At 37.4% G+C, this 20,707-nt stretch overlaps 1 protein-coding gene across 6 annotated transcripts in view; it reads left to right on the top strand.

Annotated features, from left to right (window-relative positions):
- CCDC157 (coiled-coil domain containing 157) overlaps positions 1–20,707 on the top strand; it is a 116,288-nt gene that overhangs the window by 5,715 nt on the left and 89,866 nt on the right. For all 6 annotated transcript variants that reach the window (XM_033955697.1, XM_033955700.1, XM_033955699.1 and 3 more), the window contains exons 2-3: positions 3,397–3,748; positions 5,218–5,389. In XM_033955697.1, the coding sequence (XP_033811588.1) occupies positions 3,501–3,748; positions 5,218–5,389 (420 nt within the window). In that variant the 5' untranslated portion in view covers positions 3,397–3,500. The remainder of the gene's footprint in view (positions 1–3,396; positions 3,749–5,217; positions 5,390–20,707) is intronic.

The following is a 20,707-nucleotide window of genomic DNA, read 5'->3' as shown; positions in this document are numbered from 1 at the left end:
ACGCTTGGGGCGCTCATCTCGATGGTCTCCGTACCCAAGGCCCCTGGACCAGTACGGATGGTCGATGTCATATCAATCTGTTGGAACTCAGAGCGATCCTCAAGGCTCTCAACGCTTTCCAACATCTTCTTCACGACCAGGTAGTCCTCATTCGGACGGACAACCAAGTCGCCATGTATTATGTCAACAAAACAGGGAGGGATGGGATCTGCCTCCCTTTATCAAGAAGCTCTGAAGGTTTGGGACTGGGCAATCTGCCACAACACCTTCTTCAAAGCTGTCTACATCCAAGGGACAAAGAATTGCTTGGCGGACAGCTTGAGTCGTCTTCTGCAACCTCATGAATGGACACTCCATTCCTCACTTCTTCATCACATTTTTTCACAGTGGGGAACACCTCAGATAGACCTCTTTGCAGCTCCTCACAACTACAAACTGCCTCAGTTCTGCTCCAGGATATACTCTCCTCATCGCCTCCAGGCAGATGCTTTTCTCCTGGAATGGACGAATCTCTTCTCTATGCATTCCTTCCGTTCCCTCTCATTCTCAAGACTCTGGTCAAGTTAAAGAACGATCATGCCACCATGATTCTGATTGCTCCTCGATGGCCGAGACAACCTTGGTACTCCCTTCTACTTCAACTCAGCAGCAGGGAGTCATACCTTCTACCAGTTTTTCCATCTCTGCTTACACAGAGTAAGGAATCTCTGCTTCATCCCAACCTGCAGTCTCTACACCTGACAGCTTGGTACCTCTCAACATGACTCCTCTGCAGTTTTCTCAACCTGTCAGAGACATTTTGGAGGTTTCTAGGAAACCTAGCACTAGACAATGCTATCACCAAAAATGGACTAGATTTTCTACATGGTGTTTTTATGATAAGGAGCCCCAACATTCCTCCTTATCTTCTGTTTTGGATTATCTTTTGCACTTATCGACTTCTGGCCTCAAGTCTACATTGATCCGAGTCCATCTCAGTACAATTGCAGCTTTCCATCAGCCTATCAAAGGGAAACCCCTCTCTGCTCATCCGGTGGTTTCCAGATTCATGAAAGGACTTTTCAATGTCAACCCTCCTCTCAAACCGCCTCCTGTGGTTTGGGACCTCAATGTTGTCCTTGCTCAACTCATGAAACCTCCATTTAAACCAATTGAAAAGGCTCATCTGAAGTATCTCACTTGGAAAGTGGTGTTTCTCATTGCCCTCACTTCTGCTCGACGAGTCAGTGAGCTGCAAGCTTTAGTTGCTGATCCACCTTTCATGGTATTTCATCATGATAAAGTGGTTCTTCTCACTCATCCTAAATTCCTCCCTAAAGTGGTCTCAAAATTTCATCTCAACCAATCCATTGTTCTTCCAGTGTTCTTTCCAAAGCCTCATTCTCATCCTGGAGAAATAGCTCTTCATACTCTGGCCTGTAAATGTGCTTTGGCCTTCTATTTGGAACACACCAAATCACACAGAACTGCTCCTCAACTTTTTAAGAACATAAGAACATAAGAAGTTGCCACCACTGGGTCAGACCAGAGGTCTATCCTGCCCAGCGGTCCGCTCCCGCGGCGGCCCATCAGGTCTGACCTGTGAAGTAGTTCCTGGCCATTTCTGTAACCTACCTCTACATCTATCTGTAACCCTCAATCCCCTCATCCTTTAGGAACCTATCTAAACCTTCCTTGAAACCCTGTAGTGTGCTCTGGCCTATAACAACCTCCGGAAGCGCGTTCCATGTGTCCATCACCCTCTGGGTAAAAAAGAACTTCCTCGCATTTGTTCTAAATCTGTCCCCTCTCAATTTCTCCGAGTGACCCCTTGTACTTGTGGTTCCCCACAGTCTGTCTGAAGAATCTGTCCCTGTCCACTTTCTCTTTGCCCCTCAGGATTTTGAAGGTTTCTATCATGTCTCCTCTAAGTTTCCGCTTTTCCAGGGAGAACAGCCCCAGCATTTTCAACCTGTCAGCGTATGAAAAGTTTTCCATACCATTTACCAGTTTAGTTGCTCTCCTCTGGACCCCCTCAAGTACTGCCATGTCCTTCTTGAGATACGGTGACCAGTACTGGACACAGTACTCCAGATGTGAGCGCACCATTGCACGATATAGCGGCATGATGACTTCCTTCGTCCTGGTCGTGATACCCTTTTTAATGATACCCAACATTCTGTTCGCTTTCTTTGAGGCTGTCGCATATTGTGCTGATGCTTTCAATGTTGTGTCCACCATCACCCCCAGGTCTCTTTCAAGGTTGCTCACCCCTAGCAGTGATCCTCCCATTTTGTAGCTGAACATTGGGTTCTTTTTCCCTACATGCATGACCTTGCATTTCTCTATGTTAAAACTCATCTGCCACTTTTTTGCCCACTCTTCCAGTCTCGTTAGGTCTCTTTGCAGGTCTTCGCAGTCTTCCGTGTTTCTAACCCTGCTGCAGAGTTTGGTGTCATCAGCAAATTTAATAACCTCACATTTCGTCCCCGTCTCCAGGTCATTGATAAATATATTGTCTCCTTCAATCCAAATAAGTTGGGACATCCTATCTCTAAGCGTACCATCTCCAACTGGATGGCTGCTTGTATCTCCTTCTGCTATGCCCAGGCTGGATTACCCCTACACAGTAGAGTCACAGCCCACAAAGTTAGAGCTATGGCAGCTTCAGTAGCTTTCCTCAGATCTACTCCTATTGAAGAAATTTGCAAGGCTGCTACTTGGTCCTCGGTTCATACTTTCACTTTTCACTATTGTCTGGATACTTTCTTCAGATGGGATGGACAGTTTGGCCAAACAGTACTACAAAATTTATTCTCCTAAACTGCCAACACTCCCACCATCCCATTTTGGTTAGCTTGGAGGTCACCCATATATGAGAATAGGCTGTCTGCTTGTCCTGGGATAAAGCACAGTTACTTATCATAACAGGTGTTATCCAGGGACAGCAGGCAGCTATTCTCACAACCCACCCACCTCACCTGGTTGGCTTCTCTGCTAGGTATCTCAACTGAGGAGACCGCCCTACACTGGGCGGGAAGGCACTTCGAGTTTCTTCAAGCAAGTCTGCTGGCGATCTTCCGCATCTGGGTTCCGCTAATGACATCACCCATATGTTAAAATAACTGCCTGCTGTCCCTGGATAACACCTGTTACGGTAAGTAACTGTGCTGAATGGGGCAGGGACAGGAAAATAAGTTCCCGCGGGGATGGGGTAAAATTTGTCCCCGTGTCATCCTCTAATGCGCATAGTTTCCTTACCTGATGCTATCCAGAGAAATAGCAGGGACAAAATAAATGCTCGCATACCTTTAGTGAATTTCCAAAGAGAAACTTGCCAGATACTTGTATACTTTGCAAATTTGTGAAAATAGCTCCCTGTAGTGGTTCTTTTAAATCATTTTCTTTTCCCAGCAGATTTGAAAGTGCTGTAGACCTGAAAGGTTGAACTCAGAAAGAGTTTAGAAGCAGATTAGCAACTTCCATCAGATGAACCGTAGGAGTCTGACTGATCTGTGGCCATGGCATACCTTCTGGGCAATCGTAATTGCATCGACAGCCTGAGAAAGGATATTACAGATCTTCAAGGAGCCATCATTGATGTTTTTTCTCGAGTGGGAGCTGTGCGTTACCCATCGTGGAAGTTCCCAGATAAAATTTCATGTGACCTAGACTTGGTGGCTTTGCTGGAGCGCTACGACTATGAAGAAAATGACCCTGAATTTTCACAACACTCACATGTGTTGCTTTTGGAATTAGTGATTGACAGGTGTGTGTGTTTTGAACACTAGGGAGTAATAGGGACCAAACTCTGAAGGTAATTCTATAGCATCCCTCTAGACTGGCACAGATGGATATTACACACTCCTACCAGCAGATGTAGGAGCGCATAATATCCATGTGTGCTGGTCTAGAGGGACTAAAGCAGCGGTCTCAAACACGCGGCCCACGGGCCGCAGGTGGCTCTACAGATTTTATTTGTGGCCCGCATTCTGGACTGGATCATTATCTTCCTTTTGGAGCAGTAGCGTGTCTGGCCAGCTCGTTCCGTTCAAAGCCACGGGTTGGTGGCTCCTTGCGCTATCCACGGAAGAGCCGGCCAGACACGCTGCTGCTCCAGTGGCATACCAAGGGGGGGTGGTCCACTGTTCTCCCTAGAGTGCGGCTTGTCTAGAGCAGTTGTGCCCAACCTTCTTCCCTTCCCTTCTCAGGCCGGCACCGTGTTATTTGATCTCCCTGCTTCTCTTCGGGGCCGACCAACTCTCGCCGCCCGACGTCAATTCTGACGTCGAGAGGACGTTCTGGCTAGCCAATCACTGCCTGGCTGCCCGGAACGTCTTTTCCGACGTTAGAATTGACGTCGGGTGGCGAGAGTTGGTCGGCCCCGTGGAGAAGAGAAAGAGGGAGATCTCGGCCTGTTCCTGATGGCGGCAACGGCAGCAGACTATTCCCCGGCAGCTGTGGCGTGGGGGAGGGCAGGAAGGAAGGAAGAAAGAAAGAGGGGGACAGGGAGCCAGAAACAAAGCAAAAAATGGGGCACGGAATCAAAGAAAGACAGACATAGAGAAAGAAAGAAAAAGTTGGGGGAGGGAATGAGGTCTGGAGGAGAGGAAGCATACAGGAGGCTGAAAGAAGAGAAGAAATATTGGATGCATAGTCAGAGACTGATGAAATTACCAAACAAAGGTAGGAAAATGATTTTATTTTCAATTTAGTGATTGAAATGTGCCAGTTTTGAGAAAGAAAAGATATTAAACTTTAAATGTGAGGGCTGCAGAAAAAATAGAGCACTTGGAGGGCTACAGAAAAAAATAGTTAATGTCTTATTAAAGAAATGACAATTTTGCATGAGGTAAAACTCTTTATAGTTTATATATCTTTCCTTTTAACTGTTAAAGGAAAGTTTTATAAACTATAAAGAGTTTAACCTCATGCAAAATTGTCATTTCTTTAATAAGACATTAACTATTTTTTCTGCGGCCCTCCAAGTACTTACAAATCCAAAATGTGGCCCCGCAAAGGGTTTGAATTTGAGACCACTGGACTAAAGGAAAGCATTTTAGCAAAACCTAATTTTACCATTGCTTAATGCAGCTGTACTAAGGAAGCATTTCCCGTTGACCACGAGTGCACAATTAATTCTGCCACTCTTAGAAAAAGCAAACCCTCTTCAAAAAAAAAAAGAGAACATGGAATGAGTGATTGACACTAAACTGTCTTTTCTTTCTTTGAATGAAGATTACTGTTGCTGCTTCAGAGCTTTACAGGATACATGGAAATTGTTACCAGTAAGCATGGGGTCCCTGCTTCCAAGCTCATGGGGCCCAGCATGTCCATTGGCCTAGCTGTGAGGAAGTACTGGAACAACCTGATGAAACTGGGATCCCTCTACCAGAAAGTTAGCAGCGAGGTAAGAGAACACTAGGGTAACTGACAGGACTGACATTGGAGATGGAAGGGGCAGGAGGAAGGAGGCAAGTAGTAGAATTGCCTAGAGCTCCAGCATCACAAGGGACCCTCTGAGGAAGAGCTTCAGGCTTCCTGGCGCTGGCTGGACTCACTCCTTAGTTTCTGCCCTTGGCCTGAGTGTATCTCACACTGGCTCTGGTAACTGGAATAAGTTTGGAGACTAGGGATAATCAAATATTGCCTTCCTTGCCCTGAGTGCTGACCTGAATAAAATACAAACTAAACAATATGGAGCATATTGCTTGAACTTTCCTGTGCTTATAAATCGATGTACTAATCTTACACAGGCTGTATCCAATATACAGTATATGTATAAAAAAGATGATTTAATTTCAATCAGTTGAACTAATTTTAGTGATATAAGTACTGTGCTCAGATCCACTTACCAAAGTGCTCTAATAAGCTTGTGAGCAGTAGTAGCTGACAGGGACCATCATGGCAGCAACTAGTCCCAAAATGCCACCATCTAAATACTAGCAGTAACAGAGGTATATATTACTTATCTGAAGACAAGGCAGGTTTCTCCATACAACCTGCCTCATCAAATGTACTATAACACTCGAAAGTGACCAAAACGAGTCAAAGGACCGGGTTTTCATCACTAACAGTGGAAGCTGTATGGAGAAACCTGCCTTGTCTTCAGATAAGTAATATATACATCTGTTACTGCTAGTATTTAGATGGTGACATTTGGGGACTAGTTGCTGTCATGATGGTCCCTGTCAGCTACCACTGCTCACAAAGTTATTAGTTCATAAGGCTCAGAGTTAGACCACGGATCTCAGCACTCTAAGTTGTTCCCCTCGGCCCTGAAGAAAGTTTCCGTTGAAACATGCATGTCGGGAGAGGTGGTGTAGATGATAATCTACTATGAGCTAAGTAGTTATTTCACTCTAAAAGGTTTAAAAAAGAGTTATAAAAGGCATAAAAGAATGATGAAAAATAAAAATAAAATGGATAAGTTTCTTTTTTTTTTATAATTCTTTATTCATTTTTAAAACTTACATCAAGTGTACAATTAATAAAACATTTAAGATTAAATACATCACTTGAATTTTCTTAGTATAGTCAGATACATAAGTTTATTCCCTTCCCACCCACCCATTCCATTCATATTTAATCAAAAATATACAAATATAAAAACTCTTATTTATATGTTAAACCTTCCGAATAATTTAGACAACCCACTCTCCCCCTCTTCCCCCATTTGCAAATATACTTCCAATAGAAAATGGCATCTATTCATTACAGTAGGTTGTCAATGGCCCCCAGATCTTTATAAATTTATTATAATTACCTTTTTGTATAGCAATTATGCTTTCCATTTTATAAATGTGACATAATGAATTCCACTAAAAAGTATAATTTAATATACTATAATTTTTCCAATTACTTGTTATATGTTGAATGGCGACTCCTGTCATTATCAATAAAAATAAAATGGGGGGCAGGCAAATGGTCGGGTAATAGACGGGCTCCGCGTTAAACAAGCTCTTATTTATACAAATCAGCTCCAATTATCTTTAAACCGGTGAAAATACTAGGGAACATTTAACAATGGCATCGGGTAAGCAAAATAAAAGCGATTCAGGAGCTGGAGGATCCGGTACGAGCAGTAATAAAAGATCAAAGCCGGAACCAGGGACTCCATCAAAAGTTTTGTTAACTTCAGAGGGAGATCCTGATGTGATGGCGGAACTTAGGCAGATTAAAGACATCGTTTTGGAGATAAAGAGGGAATTGAAAAAGGCAATTGAGGATGTGGCCATTCTCACCAAGAGAGTAGATTTGGTGGATAGTAAAATAACTCATTTAGAGGAAAAATCAGAGGAAGTGCACATGGAGGTAATGCAAAATAAAAAAGCTTGGAAGGAATTGGAAATAGTAAAAAGAGATTTGGAAGAATGTTTGAACCACGAGAGGAGGAACAATTTGCGCATTATTGGGATGCCTGAAGGAGTTGAAAAAAATGATCCCATAACTTTTCTTGAACAATTCCTTCATAAAGTTTTACCCTTAAAATCTAAAGTGCCTCTTGAGATTGAGAGAGCGCACAGGTTACCTGGTCAAAGAACACCCTCGCAAAAAGGTCCAAGGACTTTGATTTTCAAACTATTGCGATATCAATATGTGGTGGAAATATGCCAACTTGCCAAAGAAAATAAAAATCTGAGATGCCAGGACGCAAGGATACATATTGTGCCTGATTTTGCCAAGGAAACAGCGCTCAAACGAAAGCAATTATTAGATCTAAGGCCACAATTGAGAGCACTGGGGGCAAGATATGGGCTTCTTTATCCCGCGGTAATGAGAATAACTCTGGCAAATAAAACTCAAAATTTTACTGATCATAACAAATTAAAGGAATTTTTAGAGCAGGGTGAGCAACCAATGACTTCCTAAGTTAAATATGTCTTGGAATTTTTATTTTGATGGTTGTGGTTTAATGTTTTTTTTTTACAGCCATTGAAATTGATATTTTAAATTATAAATGGAGTTTTAGTACAAGATGACTGTTTAGATTCTTGGAATCTTTACTTACTTTTAAAAGTAATGATGTGATGCTGCCACGAGAATAGAACTGGAACTGCATATAATTGCTGATGTCATCGATGACATACATCAGTAGAATATGGAATACAGTCTTCTTTTCATTCTTCTTAACTGAACTGAATTGCAAATTGGTTTGCATGTGTCCAGCTTTGAATAGTCATCCTGAGAACTTGTAAAGAAAGTACTGTATTCTTATAATTATTAACTGAGACCGTCAATATAGGTGTGGTAAAGGATATCTGCTGCTCAACCAATGAGGATTACAGGAAAGAGAAGAGGATTGGATGTTATAGCGATGCGTCAAAGGAAATGGAGGTGTGGCTTTGAGACAGAGGCGGGTGGTTACAGTGTTGTCGAATCCACTTTTACATCGGTAAATAGAGGAAAGAATGGAACTCGGGGACAACGGTAGTGGATTTTAGACTTCTCGTCGATGGCTACCGATAGCAAGCCCAATGGAGCTCAATGGTAGTCTTAGCAGCAGAACAAGACTGCATATCACCGTGGAAAACAAAAAGAAGAAGAGAGAACAAAATTGATTGTGACGGGAATAACTAAGGATACTTTGCAAAAGGAGAAATATATATTTGAGGCAGATCTACATACGTTATGACTTTTATTTATGTTCATTTATTTAGATTTTATATAATATATACAAATTGAGTATATAGTATTCTCTTTTACTAATGTTACCATTTCATTAAAGATGAAATATTAAATGTTTGGATGATAAGTGGGAATGAGGAGAGGTTGAGAAAATAAGATGTATATGTTCAATTCTCCTCTGAATGGGAGAATGGTTTGTGTGAAATATTGGTTGAATGGTGTATGCTGAAATAGAAATTGTCATAGTTGGTTAAAATATTAGACAGTGATCCAATTTGATAATTATTCTGATTTAAGTATAATAATGAATATATAGAAGATATTTGATTTAATAAAAAGGAAGGTGGTAGTATCTGTGTTATAGGCAAAACCTGGTCAGGAATAATATTCTAAAAGGGGTAGGATCATAAAGAAGGAGGAAGAATAATGATTTATTAAGTAAAATAGGAGAGTTAACAAATTTATTGGGTCCTTAAAGTTGTTTGATTAATTATTTTTGAATATTGATATGAATCAATTATATTTTTAGAAATATGCCAATTCCTTATAATTAATGGAATATAGATGTTAAAGTTAAAGTATTGTTTAATTAGATCCTAGCTGTATATCTAAGCATTGGAAGATTTGATTTATTGAAAATGATATGTTTGTTCATAGGATATATGAAATATTACTTTGGAATATAATTTATATAATATAGCTCAAGTTATTTAATATCAATTTGATTTGTTTGATTATATCAAATTCTGGGTAATAGGTTGTTATAATTTATACCGGTTATAAAAATTGGTTCTAATATTATTATATGTCTAAGTGTGCAGATATATAATTAATTTGTTTCTAATTGACATGAGTTATTTATGATTTCTTCTCAGTCATTACATACAATGGTATTTTATTCATTATTAAGTAGAAAGGAGGGTTATATGGATAACTGGGCTTATATTGAATTCACTTATAATTTTAAAATTATGGAGTAAATGTTATATAAATGAATTTTAAGCTTGTGAAGAGTTGATTTATACCTGAACTTATCTTGCGTTTCCAAGTTTGCGTATATGTATGGGGTGGGGAGGGAGGGTAAGGGAGGGAGTTAGGTTTTGAGGGTTTGGGTAAGGGGTGGAGCTTTCTGATATATTTTATTTATGGGGAAATGGATTTCTTACAATATATTCAAGGTTGGATTTTTGTGAAGACAAGCTATGATAATGACTAATGGATCTTAAGATAATGTCCCTGAATGTTAATGGTCTTAATCAAGGGTGCCCACACTTTTTGGGCTTGCGAGCTACTTTTAAAATGACCAGGTCAAAATGATCTACCAACAGTAAAATTTTAAAAAAACACAACGCACACTGCACGCATAGAAAATGTTAATTATCGTTCCTAATCCAGGGTTTTTCAAAGAGGTCAAAGCAGATGACTCTATGCACTATCACCTCAGTAACAACCATACAAAAATAGACAAATATACCCCCCTCCCTTTTTACTAAACCACAATAGCAGTTTTTAGAGCGCAGGGAGCTGCGCTGAATGCCCAGCGCTGCTCTCGACGCTCATAGGCTCCCTGTGCTAAAAAACTCTATTGCGGTTTAGTAAAAGGGGACCTTAGTGTAAAATATAGACAGCAGATATAAATTCAGACACATTTTGATCACTAAATTTAAAATAAAATCATTTTTCCTACCTTGTCTGGTGATTTCATGAGCCTAACAGCAGGCACTGCGATGGACTATTTGCCTCCGGGGAAGGTGAGGCCCCGACTTCCGGGGTTTCCAAACCCCTTGGAGAGCTGCTTGTCTGAGGCTGTGGGGGCAGCGCCCTGACGTCGGGACTCAAAGTTGTTTCCAGTCCCGGAGGAATCGCCGCAGCCTCGCTTGCTCCGCTGATCCTCTGCGGGCTTCTCTCCGACGCCGAAAATGCTCCCTACTCTATCCGTCGGAGAAGCTCCTCAATGCTGCCAGCTACGGGGGCGCCAGTGTGCCGCGAGGCACCAGCGGCACTTCGGCCCCTCTGTTTAGGCATCAGGTACGTAGATAAGTTTTAGGGAAAAGTAATTGAAGAGACAATCTCTGGAACGGTCTTCAGCACGTCTTGCCAGACGCCATCTTGGTTTTGCCGGAAGTATGAAATGCCTGGTTACATTCTGAAGGTCCATACAAAATTCTCCTATAAAAGTAGCTGCTGTTTGAATAGTGGTATACTCTGAGTCTTAGGAATTAAGAAGGTTTCAGCACAATATATTAGTACCATTTTGTATTGTGATATGCATCGAGTACTAATTCTGGCATATAGATTTGAGCTGTCACAAAGTTATTAGAGCACTTTGGTAAGCGGATCTGAGCACTTATATCACTAAAATTAGTTCAACTGATTGAAATTAAATCATCTTTTTTGTACATATATATTGGATACAGCCTATGTAAGATTAGTACATTGCTGAATAAAATACAGTCATTCTGCATATTGTTAGAGTGTGAGGGTGATCCTGGCATCATTGTATTGTATTATATTTGATACAGCATTTAATCAATAGATAAGAATACAATATTTATATGATATTTTTGATTGGAATTTTTGTGGGAAGGGTGGGTGGGAAGGGAATAAATTTATGTATTTACAATGACAATAGAAAGAAATTCAAGTGAACCCATCCTTGAATATACTGATACATGACCTTTTGTATACCTTAGTATACTTTATTATGATATGTGCCTACAACCATTATCAATGCAATTCTGTATATAAAGTTTTTTATTGATTTTTTCATATAACAACAAGTGTCATAAATTTTCATACAATTATCTTAACAATACACTTGATATTTCTATAATGTATTTTATATAAAACATATCTTATATTATTTTTATTATGATTTTACATATTATATATCTGTAATTATTTTTCTTATGAATTTATATAATATACATATTGTTATGATTTTATCAATTATTGTTTAATTATGAACCTTTTCCCCTCCCTTTATTATGTTGTTTTTATTTAAGAGTATCATCTATTATAATATTTTATTTATAATTTATGATAAAGAGAATAAAAAGTCCTCCCTATCCCTTCCCACCCTCCCTTCTTTAATCATTGTCTTATTATGGGAAAAATGAAAATCAGTCATTGCAAAAGTTTGTTAATGGTCCCCAAATTCTCTTGAACTTATCCATATATCCTTTTTGTGTTGCAAATGTACGTTCCATCTTATATATATGGCAAACTGAGTTCCACCAAAAATTATAGTTTAATCTGTCATAATTTTTCCAATTATGTGTTATTTGCTGTACTGCTATTCCAGTTAATATAAATAAAAGTTTATTGTTATTTGATGAAATTTGACTTCGAGCTCTTATTGCAGTACCAAACAAAATTGTATCATATGTCAAGGCTACCGGATTTTCTAACATCCTATTAATTTGAGGCCAAATTGATTTCCAAAATATTAATATGAATGGACAATAGAATAAAAGATTATCTAATGTCCCTGGTTCAAGATGACAATGCCAGCATCTATTAGACTTAGAGCTATCTATTCTATGTAAACGTGTAGGGGTCCATAAAGCTCTATGTAAAATAAAAAACCAAGTTTGTCTCATAGAAGCTGACAATGTACATCTTAACCTCCAAGACCAAAGCCGTGGCCATTGAGATGCATTAATCTGATGCTTAATCTCAATGCTCCAAATGTCTCTTAGACCATTTTTTTTTTAATGTACATATTCAGATATTAATTTATACCACATTGCGGCCTGGTGACCCATGGAATCTATCTGAAAACATAAGAATTCCATACTATGATAGTTATTAAGGTTTTTCCATTCAGAGAACCCTGTTTGAATGGCCTGCTTCAATTGCATCCATCTGAAATATTGTGATTTATTCAAACCGAATTTATGTTGCAATTGTGAAAACTCAAGCAGTTTACCTTTATTCATTACATCCTCTAAAATACGAATTCCAGCAATCATCCAATGTTTCCAGATTTTTATTTTTTTTTTTTTTTTTAGGATCCGGTTTTATACAAATAATAAAAGCATTGTATAACTCCCCTGTTGCTAGATTATACATCAATAATAATATTTCAGAAAAATTTATTTTACAAAGGGGAGTTAGACAAGGATGCCCACTATCTCCACTGCTTTTTGATATCGTTTTAGAACCCTTGTTATTAGCTATAGAACAAGTAAGGGAGATACAGGGTATTCCACATTCAGATAGAGAATATAAAAAATATAAAAAAATATAAAAAAAATATAAAAAATATAAAAAAATATAAAATAAATATAAAATAAATATAAAAAATATAATAAATATAATAAATATAAAAATATAAATATAATAAATATAAAATAAATATAAATATAAATAAATATAAAATATAATAAAATATAATAAATATAAAAATATAAAAATATAAAAAATATAATAAATATAAAAAATATAATAAATATAAAAAATATAAAAAAAATATAAAAAAATATAAAAAAATAAAAAATAAAAATCTTGAAACATTGGATGATTGCTGGAATTCGTATTTTAGAGGATGTAATGAATAAAGGTAAACTGCTTGAGTTTTCACAATTGCAACATAAATTCGGTTTGAATAAATCACAATATTTCAGATGGATGCAATTGAAGCAGGCCATTCAGACAGGGTTCTCTGAATGGAAAAACCTTAATAGTTTTCCAAGTATCAACAAATATTTTTGATCCTTATATAACCTTGGCATTTGAATACTGATAACATGATTAAGACGTAAAGGAAACATTAATCTCCATTCTAACCAGAACCAATCTGGTATATGTTCAGTGGGCTCTGGGAGGATCCAATACATACCATGACGCATAATATAGGCTTGATGATACCTATAAAAATTTGGAAAATTTACCCCTCCCTCCGCAATTGGTCTTTGTAAAGATACTAGAGCAATTCTGGGGGTTTTTCCAAGCCAAATAAATTTTGTTAACATCTTATCCAATTTTTTATAAAAAGACCCCTGAAAAAAAATTGGTATCATACCCATTTGGTAACAAACTACTGGTAATATCATCATTTTTACAGTTTGCACTCTCCCCCACCAAGATATGCACAAAGGATTCCATTGCTCACACATTTCTGACACTTTTTGTAATAAATTTTTTTCATTAATTTTCATTGTCTCATCCACAGTTTTTGTAATCCAAATTCCTAAGTATTTTAATCCTTCTTCTTTCCAAATAAAAGAAAATGAATCAAATAGACTTTTTGTACAATGTACATTGAGTGGAAGTACTTCTGATTTATTCCAGTTTATTTTATATCCTGAAAATTTTCCAAATTTTTCAATCAATTCAAGCAAATTTGGAATGGTTGTTTCCGGATTTCTCAAATAAAATAAAATATCATCAGCATATGCTGATAATTTATATTCTCTATCTGAATGTGGAATACCCTGTATCTCCCTTACTTGTTCTATAGCTAATAACAAGGGTTCTAAAACGATATCAAAAAGCAGTGGAGATAGTGGGCATCCTTGTCTAACTCCCCTTTGTAAAATAAATTTTCCTGAAATATTATTATTGATGTATAATCTAGCAACAGGGGAGTTATACAATGCTTTTATTATTTGTATAAAACCGGATCCTATACCAAACCATTCCATTGCCTGAAACATGAAGGACCATTCCACTCTATCAAAAGCTTTTTCAGCGTCTAATGAAATAGAGAATGTTGGGTCATTAATGGATTTTGTCAAATATAACATGTGATGTGCCAATTTAGTATTATGAGATGAATGTCTTTGAGCAACAAAACCTGTCTGATGCATATCAATAATGAAAGGGAGAGCTTTAGCCAATCTAATAAGCTAGAAGGAGGTTGGGTCAAACACTGTTTTTTCTCACCAGCTATAGGGAAAAAAGCGGGTGTTGCTATTTTAGTTAATAAAAAATGCTCTGCTTCATTCAAATTAAAAGCTTCAGATATTCATGGAAGATGGGTAATTGTGGAAATGAATATGGGAAATACTACCATGACGTTGTTTAATATATACGCCCCTAATTCGAACCAAAATGAATTCTTTAAAACTCTTCAACAACTGATTTTGCCACTGGCTACTACAAATCTTATAGTAGCTGGGGATTTCAATGCTGTAATGGATCCTTTATTAGATAAAAACCCAAGTAGAGTAATGAAATCTATGGGATTAGAAAATTTAATTCAATCTTGCGATTTAATAGATATTTGGCGAACACTTCATTTTGATGGTCGGGAATTTTCTTTTTGTTCTCATGTTCATAATTCTTTTTCAAGAATAGATTATATTTTTACTTCAAATCAACTAGCACAACAGGTGACACAGGCCGCCATTGATCCTATTATTTTATCTGATCATAGTGGAGTATGGATTAAAATTAAAATTATTGATCAAAATAATAATAGACCAATTTGGAAGTTGGATAATACATTGTTGACTGATCCAATTTTTTGTGAAAACCTTCTAACAAAAATGAAAGAATTTTTTTCAAATAAATGATAAAGATGAGATTAATAGAGAAACTCTATGGGATGCCTTTAAGGCATCAATTAGAGGGCAAATAATTTCTTATTCGGCTTTTATTAAAAAACAAAATAAAAAACGATATTTGATCTTAGAAAAAGAGATTAAAAATTTGGAATCAAAACTTATAGAAAAATGGGAATATTCTATTCAACAAGAATTATTAAAACTAAAAGTTAAATATAATGAGATCTCATCTAAAATGATTAGGAAAGATTTGTTCTCTCAACAAACATTGTATTATGGTAACTCAAATAAGACGGGAAGAATATTGGCAAATTATCTTAAAGCAAAAAAAAGGAAAACAAAACTAATTGCTATAAAAGATGAAAATGGTGATATATATACACAAAATGAACCTATTTTAAAACAATTCCTAAAATTTTATAAATCTCTTTATTCTTCCGAGACTTATATAAATAAAGAAAAAGATGGTTTAGAATTTTTGAAAATGTTAAAGGGTCCAAAAATTCCTGAACATATAAAACGAAGTTTGGAAGAGCCAATATCACTAAAAGAATTAGGAACAGCTTTGAAGTCCCTTAGAGTTGGATCCGCTCCAGGTGGTGATGGATATACGGTGGAGTTCTATAAAACATTTCAAAATTTTATATTACCCTATTTATTAAATCTTTATCAATACCAACTCAATAAAGGTTATATTAATGGCACTATAGCAGAATCTTTAACTATTGTTTTGCCAAAACCTAATAAAGATCCCACTTTGGTCTCAAACTATAGGCCAATATCTTTAATAAATGTAGACGGAAAATTATTAGCAAAAATACTTGCGTTAAGATTGGCTAATGCTCTCCCCCACATTATAGGTATGCATCAAACAGGATTCGTTGCTCAAAGACATTCATCTCACAATACCAGATTAACATTCCATATGCTATATTTAACAAAGAAAATGAATGAGCCTACTTTTGCTGTTTCATTAGATGCATAAAAGGCTTTCGATAGAGTAGAATGGCCTTTTATGTATCAGGCAATGGAATGGTTTGGTATAGGTACTGGATTCATACAAATGATACAAACATTGTATAGCTCCCCTTCTGCAAGATTATATATCAATAATACGTTTTCAGAAAAATTTAATCTACAGAGAGGAGTTAGACAAGGATGTCCCTTGTCTCCTTTGCTGTTTGATATTGTTTTAGAACCCTTAATATTAGCTATCCAACAAGCAAAGGAGATACAAGGTATACCTCATTCAGACAGAGAATATAAAATATCTGCTTATGCAGACGATTTATTATTATATTTGAGGAATCCACAATCTACCATTCCATATCTACTTGAACTAATTGAGAAATTTGGAATTTTTTCAGGATATAAAATTAACTGGAATAAATCAGAAGTTCTTCCTCTAAATGTATATTGTACAAAAGGATTATTTGATACATTCTCTTTTGTTTGGAAGGAAGAATCTATTAAATATCTTGGAATTTTGATTACAAAAACGGTAGATGAAACAATGAAAATTAATGAAAAATGTCTAATACAGAAAGCGACAGAAATGTGTGAGCAATGGAATCCTTTACATTTATCATGGTGGGGAAGAGTACAAACAGTTAAAATGATGATTTTGCCTGTAATTTGCTACCAAATGGGGATGATACCAGTTTTCTTTCAAGAATCTTTTTATACAAAATTAAATAGAATTTTGACAAAATTTATTTGGCTTAATAAAAAACCAAGAATTGCTTTAGTGTCGTTGCAAAAACCAATTAAGGAGGGAGGGGTAAATTTTCCCAACTTTTATAGGTATCATCAAGCCTATATTTTACGTCATGGTATGTATTGGATCCTCCCAGAGCCCACTGATAATATTCCAGACTGGTTCTGGCTGGAATGGAGACTTATATTTCCATTACGTCTTAGTCATGTAATTAGTATCAAAATGCCAAGGTTATACAAAGATCATAAAATATTTATGGATACCTGGAAAACTCTAAGATACATAAGTAGTTTAACTCAAATTCCAATTAGTAAATCAACTACTCAAACAATATGGCTAAACCCCAAGATCAAAATTGGCGGTTTTAAAGTCATCTGGAAACATTGGATGACAGCAGGCATTCGTATTTTGGATAATGTAATAAAAAATGATAAGTTGCTGGAGTTTTCACAATTGCAACATAAATTTGGTCTTAATAAAACACAATATTTTAAATGGTTGCAATTGAAGCAATCTATTCAGGAAGGGTTCCCTGAATGGAAAAACCTTGCTAAATATCACAGTTTGGAATTCTTATGTTTCCAGATGGACTCAATAGGACATAAAGCCGCACAGTGGTATAAAATAATATCTGGATTTATAAATAAAAAACCAAAAAATGGTCTTAGAGACATTTGGAGCATTGAGATAAAACACCAAATTAGTGCATCTCAATGGCCACGACTTTGGTCTTGGAGGCTAAAATGTACGGTGTCAGCATCTATGAGACAAACTTGGTTTTTTCTTCTTCACAGAGCATTTTGGACCCCTGTTCGTTTGCAAAAAATAGATAGCTCAAAATCTAATAGATGCTGGCACTGTCATATTGAAATTGGGACATTAGATCATCTTTTATTCTTTTGTCCATTTATCTTATCATTCTGGAAATCAATTTGGCCCCAAATTAATAGAATGTTAGAAAATCCGGTAGCCTTGACATATGATACTATATTATTTGGAACAACCATGAGAGCAAGAAGCCAAATTTCATCAAGTAATAACAAACTTTTATTTATTCTAACTGGAATAGCAATACAACAAATCACATTCAATTGGAAACAACATGATAGATTGAATTATATGTTCTGGTGGAATTCTGTATGCCATATATACAAAATGGAACTCGCTATTGCAACACATAAAGGATATATGAATAAATTTCAAAAAATATGGGGACCATTAAAAGATTTTTGTAAAGAATAATAAATTTTCCCATGAATAAAATTTGAAAAATCTGAAGACCGTTAACAGATTTCTCTAATGAATGATTAACTTTTCCCAAGATAAGATATTTGAATAGAAGGGAATGGGATGGGCTTTTAATTCTGTTTATTACTTACTAATTTAATATTTGAATGAATTTACAATAAAATTGAATTTATGTATTATTGATTGGGAGGGAGGGAGGGAATAAGAATTATATAAATTTAAATTTCTTGCATAATATTATAACTTTATATAACATTAATTTTCTAATGAAATGTTAAATTTGATGTTAATATATGAGTTAATCAAGTGTGTATATTCAAGTTTCTAATAAGTTTATTGAAACACTTGTTGTAACATAAGAAAATGAATAAAGATTTATAAACTATAACATATTTATCAATGACCTGGAAAAGGAGGCAAAGTGCGAGGTTATAAAATTTGCAGACGATACCAAACTGTGCGGCAGAGTTAGCTCCAGGGAGGAGTGTGAGGACCTGCAAAGGGACCTAGACAAGCTGGAAGACTGGGCAAACAAATGGCAAATGCGCTTTAACGTGAAAAAATGTAAGGTCATGCATATAGGGAAAAAGAACCTGTTGTTCAACTACAAAATGGGGGGGGGCATTGTTGGGAGAAAGCAGTCTTGAGAGAGACTTGGGTGTGCTGGTGGATGCATCACTGAAGCCATCTGCACAGTGCGCAGCGGCCTCGAAAAAAGCCAACAGGATGCTGGGCATCATAAAGAGGGGCATAACAACCAGGACGCGGGAAGTCATCATGCCATTGTATCGATCGATGGTGCGTCCTCATCTGGAATACTGCGTTCAATATTGGTCGCCGTACCTCAAGAAAGACATGGCGGTACTTGAGAGAGTCCAAAGGAGAGCAACGAAACTGGTAAGAGGGCTGGAACACTGCCCATACGCCGAGAGGTTGGACAGGCTGGGGCTCTTCTCTCTGGAAAAAAGGAGGCTCAGGGGTGATATGATAGAGACCTTCAAGATCATGAGGGGCATAGAGAGGGTGGATAGGGACAGATTCTTCAGGCTGAAGGGGACAACAGGTACGAGGGGGCATTCGGAGAAACTGAAGGGAGATAGGTTCAAAACAAATGCAAGGAAGTTTTTCTTCACCCAAAGGGTCGTGGACACTTGGAATGCGCTACCGGAGGAAGTGATCGGGCAGAGTACGGTACAGGGATTCAAACAGAGACTGGACAGATTCCTGGGGGATAAAGGGATCGTGGGATACTGAGAAAGTATAGAAACCCAACCAGGTCGTGCATGTGCAAGACCGGAGGGCTAGGACTTCGATGGGAAGATAGGACTCATCAGGAAACCAAGGTGGCATGGGGGCCCCTTCTGGTGATTTAGACAGGTCATGACCTGTTTGGGCCGCCGCGGGAGCGGACTGCTGGGCGTGATGGACCTATGGTCTGACCCGGCGGAGGCACTGCTTATGTTCTTATGTTCTTATTTCCTGGGACACCAGGCCACACAGTGGTATAAATTACTATCTGGATATTTGAATAAAAAACAAAAACTGATCTTGGAGACATTTGGAGCATAGAGATTAAGCATCATATTTCTGCGTTTCAATGGCCATGAATTTGGTCTTGGAGAATAAGGTGTCTATGAGACAAACTTGGTTTTTTTCTGTTACATAGAGCTTTTGGACCCTAGTTCGTTTACAAAAGTTGGATAGCTCTAAGTCTAATAGATGCTGGCACTGTAATTTGGAAGCGGGGACGTTGGATCATTTATGTTCAAACAATTTTTATTGAAGGAAAGGACATGTACAACCGGTACCCACAGAGCAAGATATGTCATTCACGAATAAGAGTTTGCAATACGCAGGGCCATAACTCTGAAGGCTCCACTTCTTCAAGCTCTACATACAACATCATTCCTTCAAAATTTATATCTTATTATCAAATAACCTATGTCAAACCCACAAACAAATAAACCATAATAACAGGAGAAAATAATCAGGTACAGGTCATCAAATCCCACAGTCCCACCCAAACCACCCCCACCCCAAAACCCCCTGGTCTAAAACAGACTCAAAGACTCCTTACCAAAACAGAAGTAAATGCCCCCAGGGATAGAAGAAAGAAAAGAGATAAGAAAAGAGAAGAGAAGAAAAAGAAAGGAAAGAACACCTGGTGCCTCCTCAAAGATGGAACATGCCCGGGCCTCAGAAAGAATTACAATGAATTCAAAATGTCACTTCGAGCCCTCGGAGATAATGAAAAAAGGTAAGAATTCCAGATTCGAAGGAAGAGACGCTTTCTGTGTAAGCTGAAAGACGCATCCTTCCGCTCCAGCAGCAGCAGAGCATGCAAGCGATTCCTCCAAGCCCAAAAAGAGGGCAAAGTATCTCCAATCCAAACAGATAGAATTACCTTCTTCCCCAGCACCCCCACCCGTCTCATAAACTGCCGCTGCCCCGAATCAGGTAAACAGAAGGCCTCATATTTATCCAGCAGGAGACCGGCTGCCGAAAAGGGAAGCGTCAATCCCAAAACACGCTCCACATAAGATAGAACCTGCCTCCAAAAACGCTTGATTTTCACACAAGACCAAAAGGCATGAATAAACGAGTGAGGTTGCTGGAGACATTT

Source organism: Geotrypetes seraphini, chromosome 8, assembly GCF_902459505.1.
Source record: "Geotrypetes seraphini chromosome 8, aGeoSer1.1, whole genome shotgun sequence".
NCBI classification, from domain to species: domain Eukaryota; kingdom Metazoa; phylum Chordata; class Amphibia; order Gymnophiona; family Dermophiidae; genus Geotrypetes; species Geotrypetes seraphini.
This window is presented reverse-complemented; position numbering and strand designations above follow the sequence as displayed.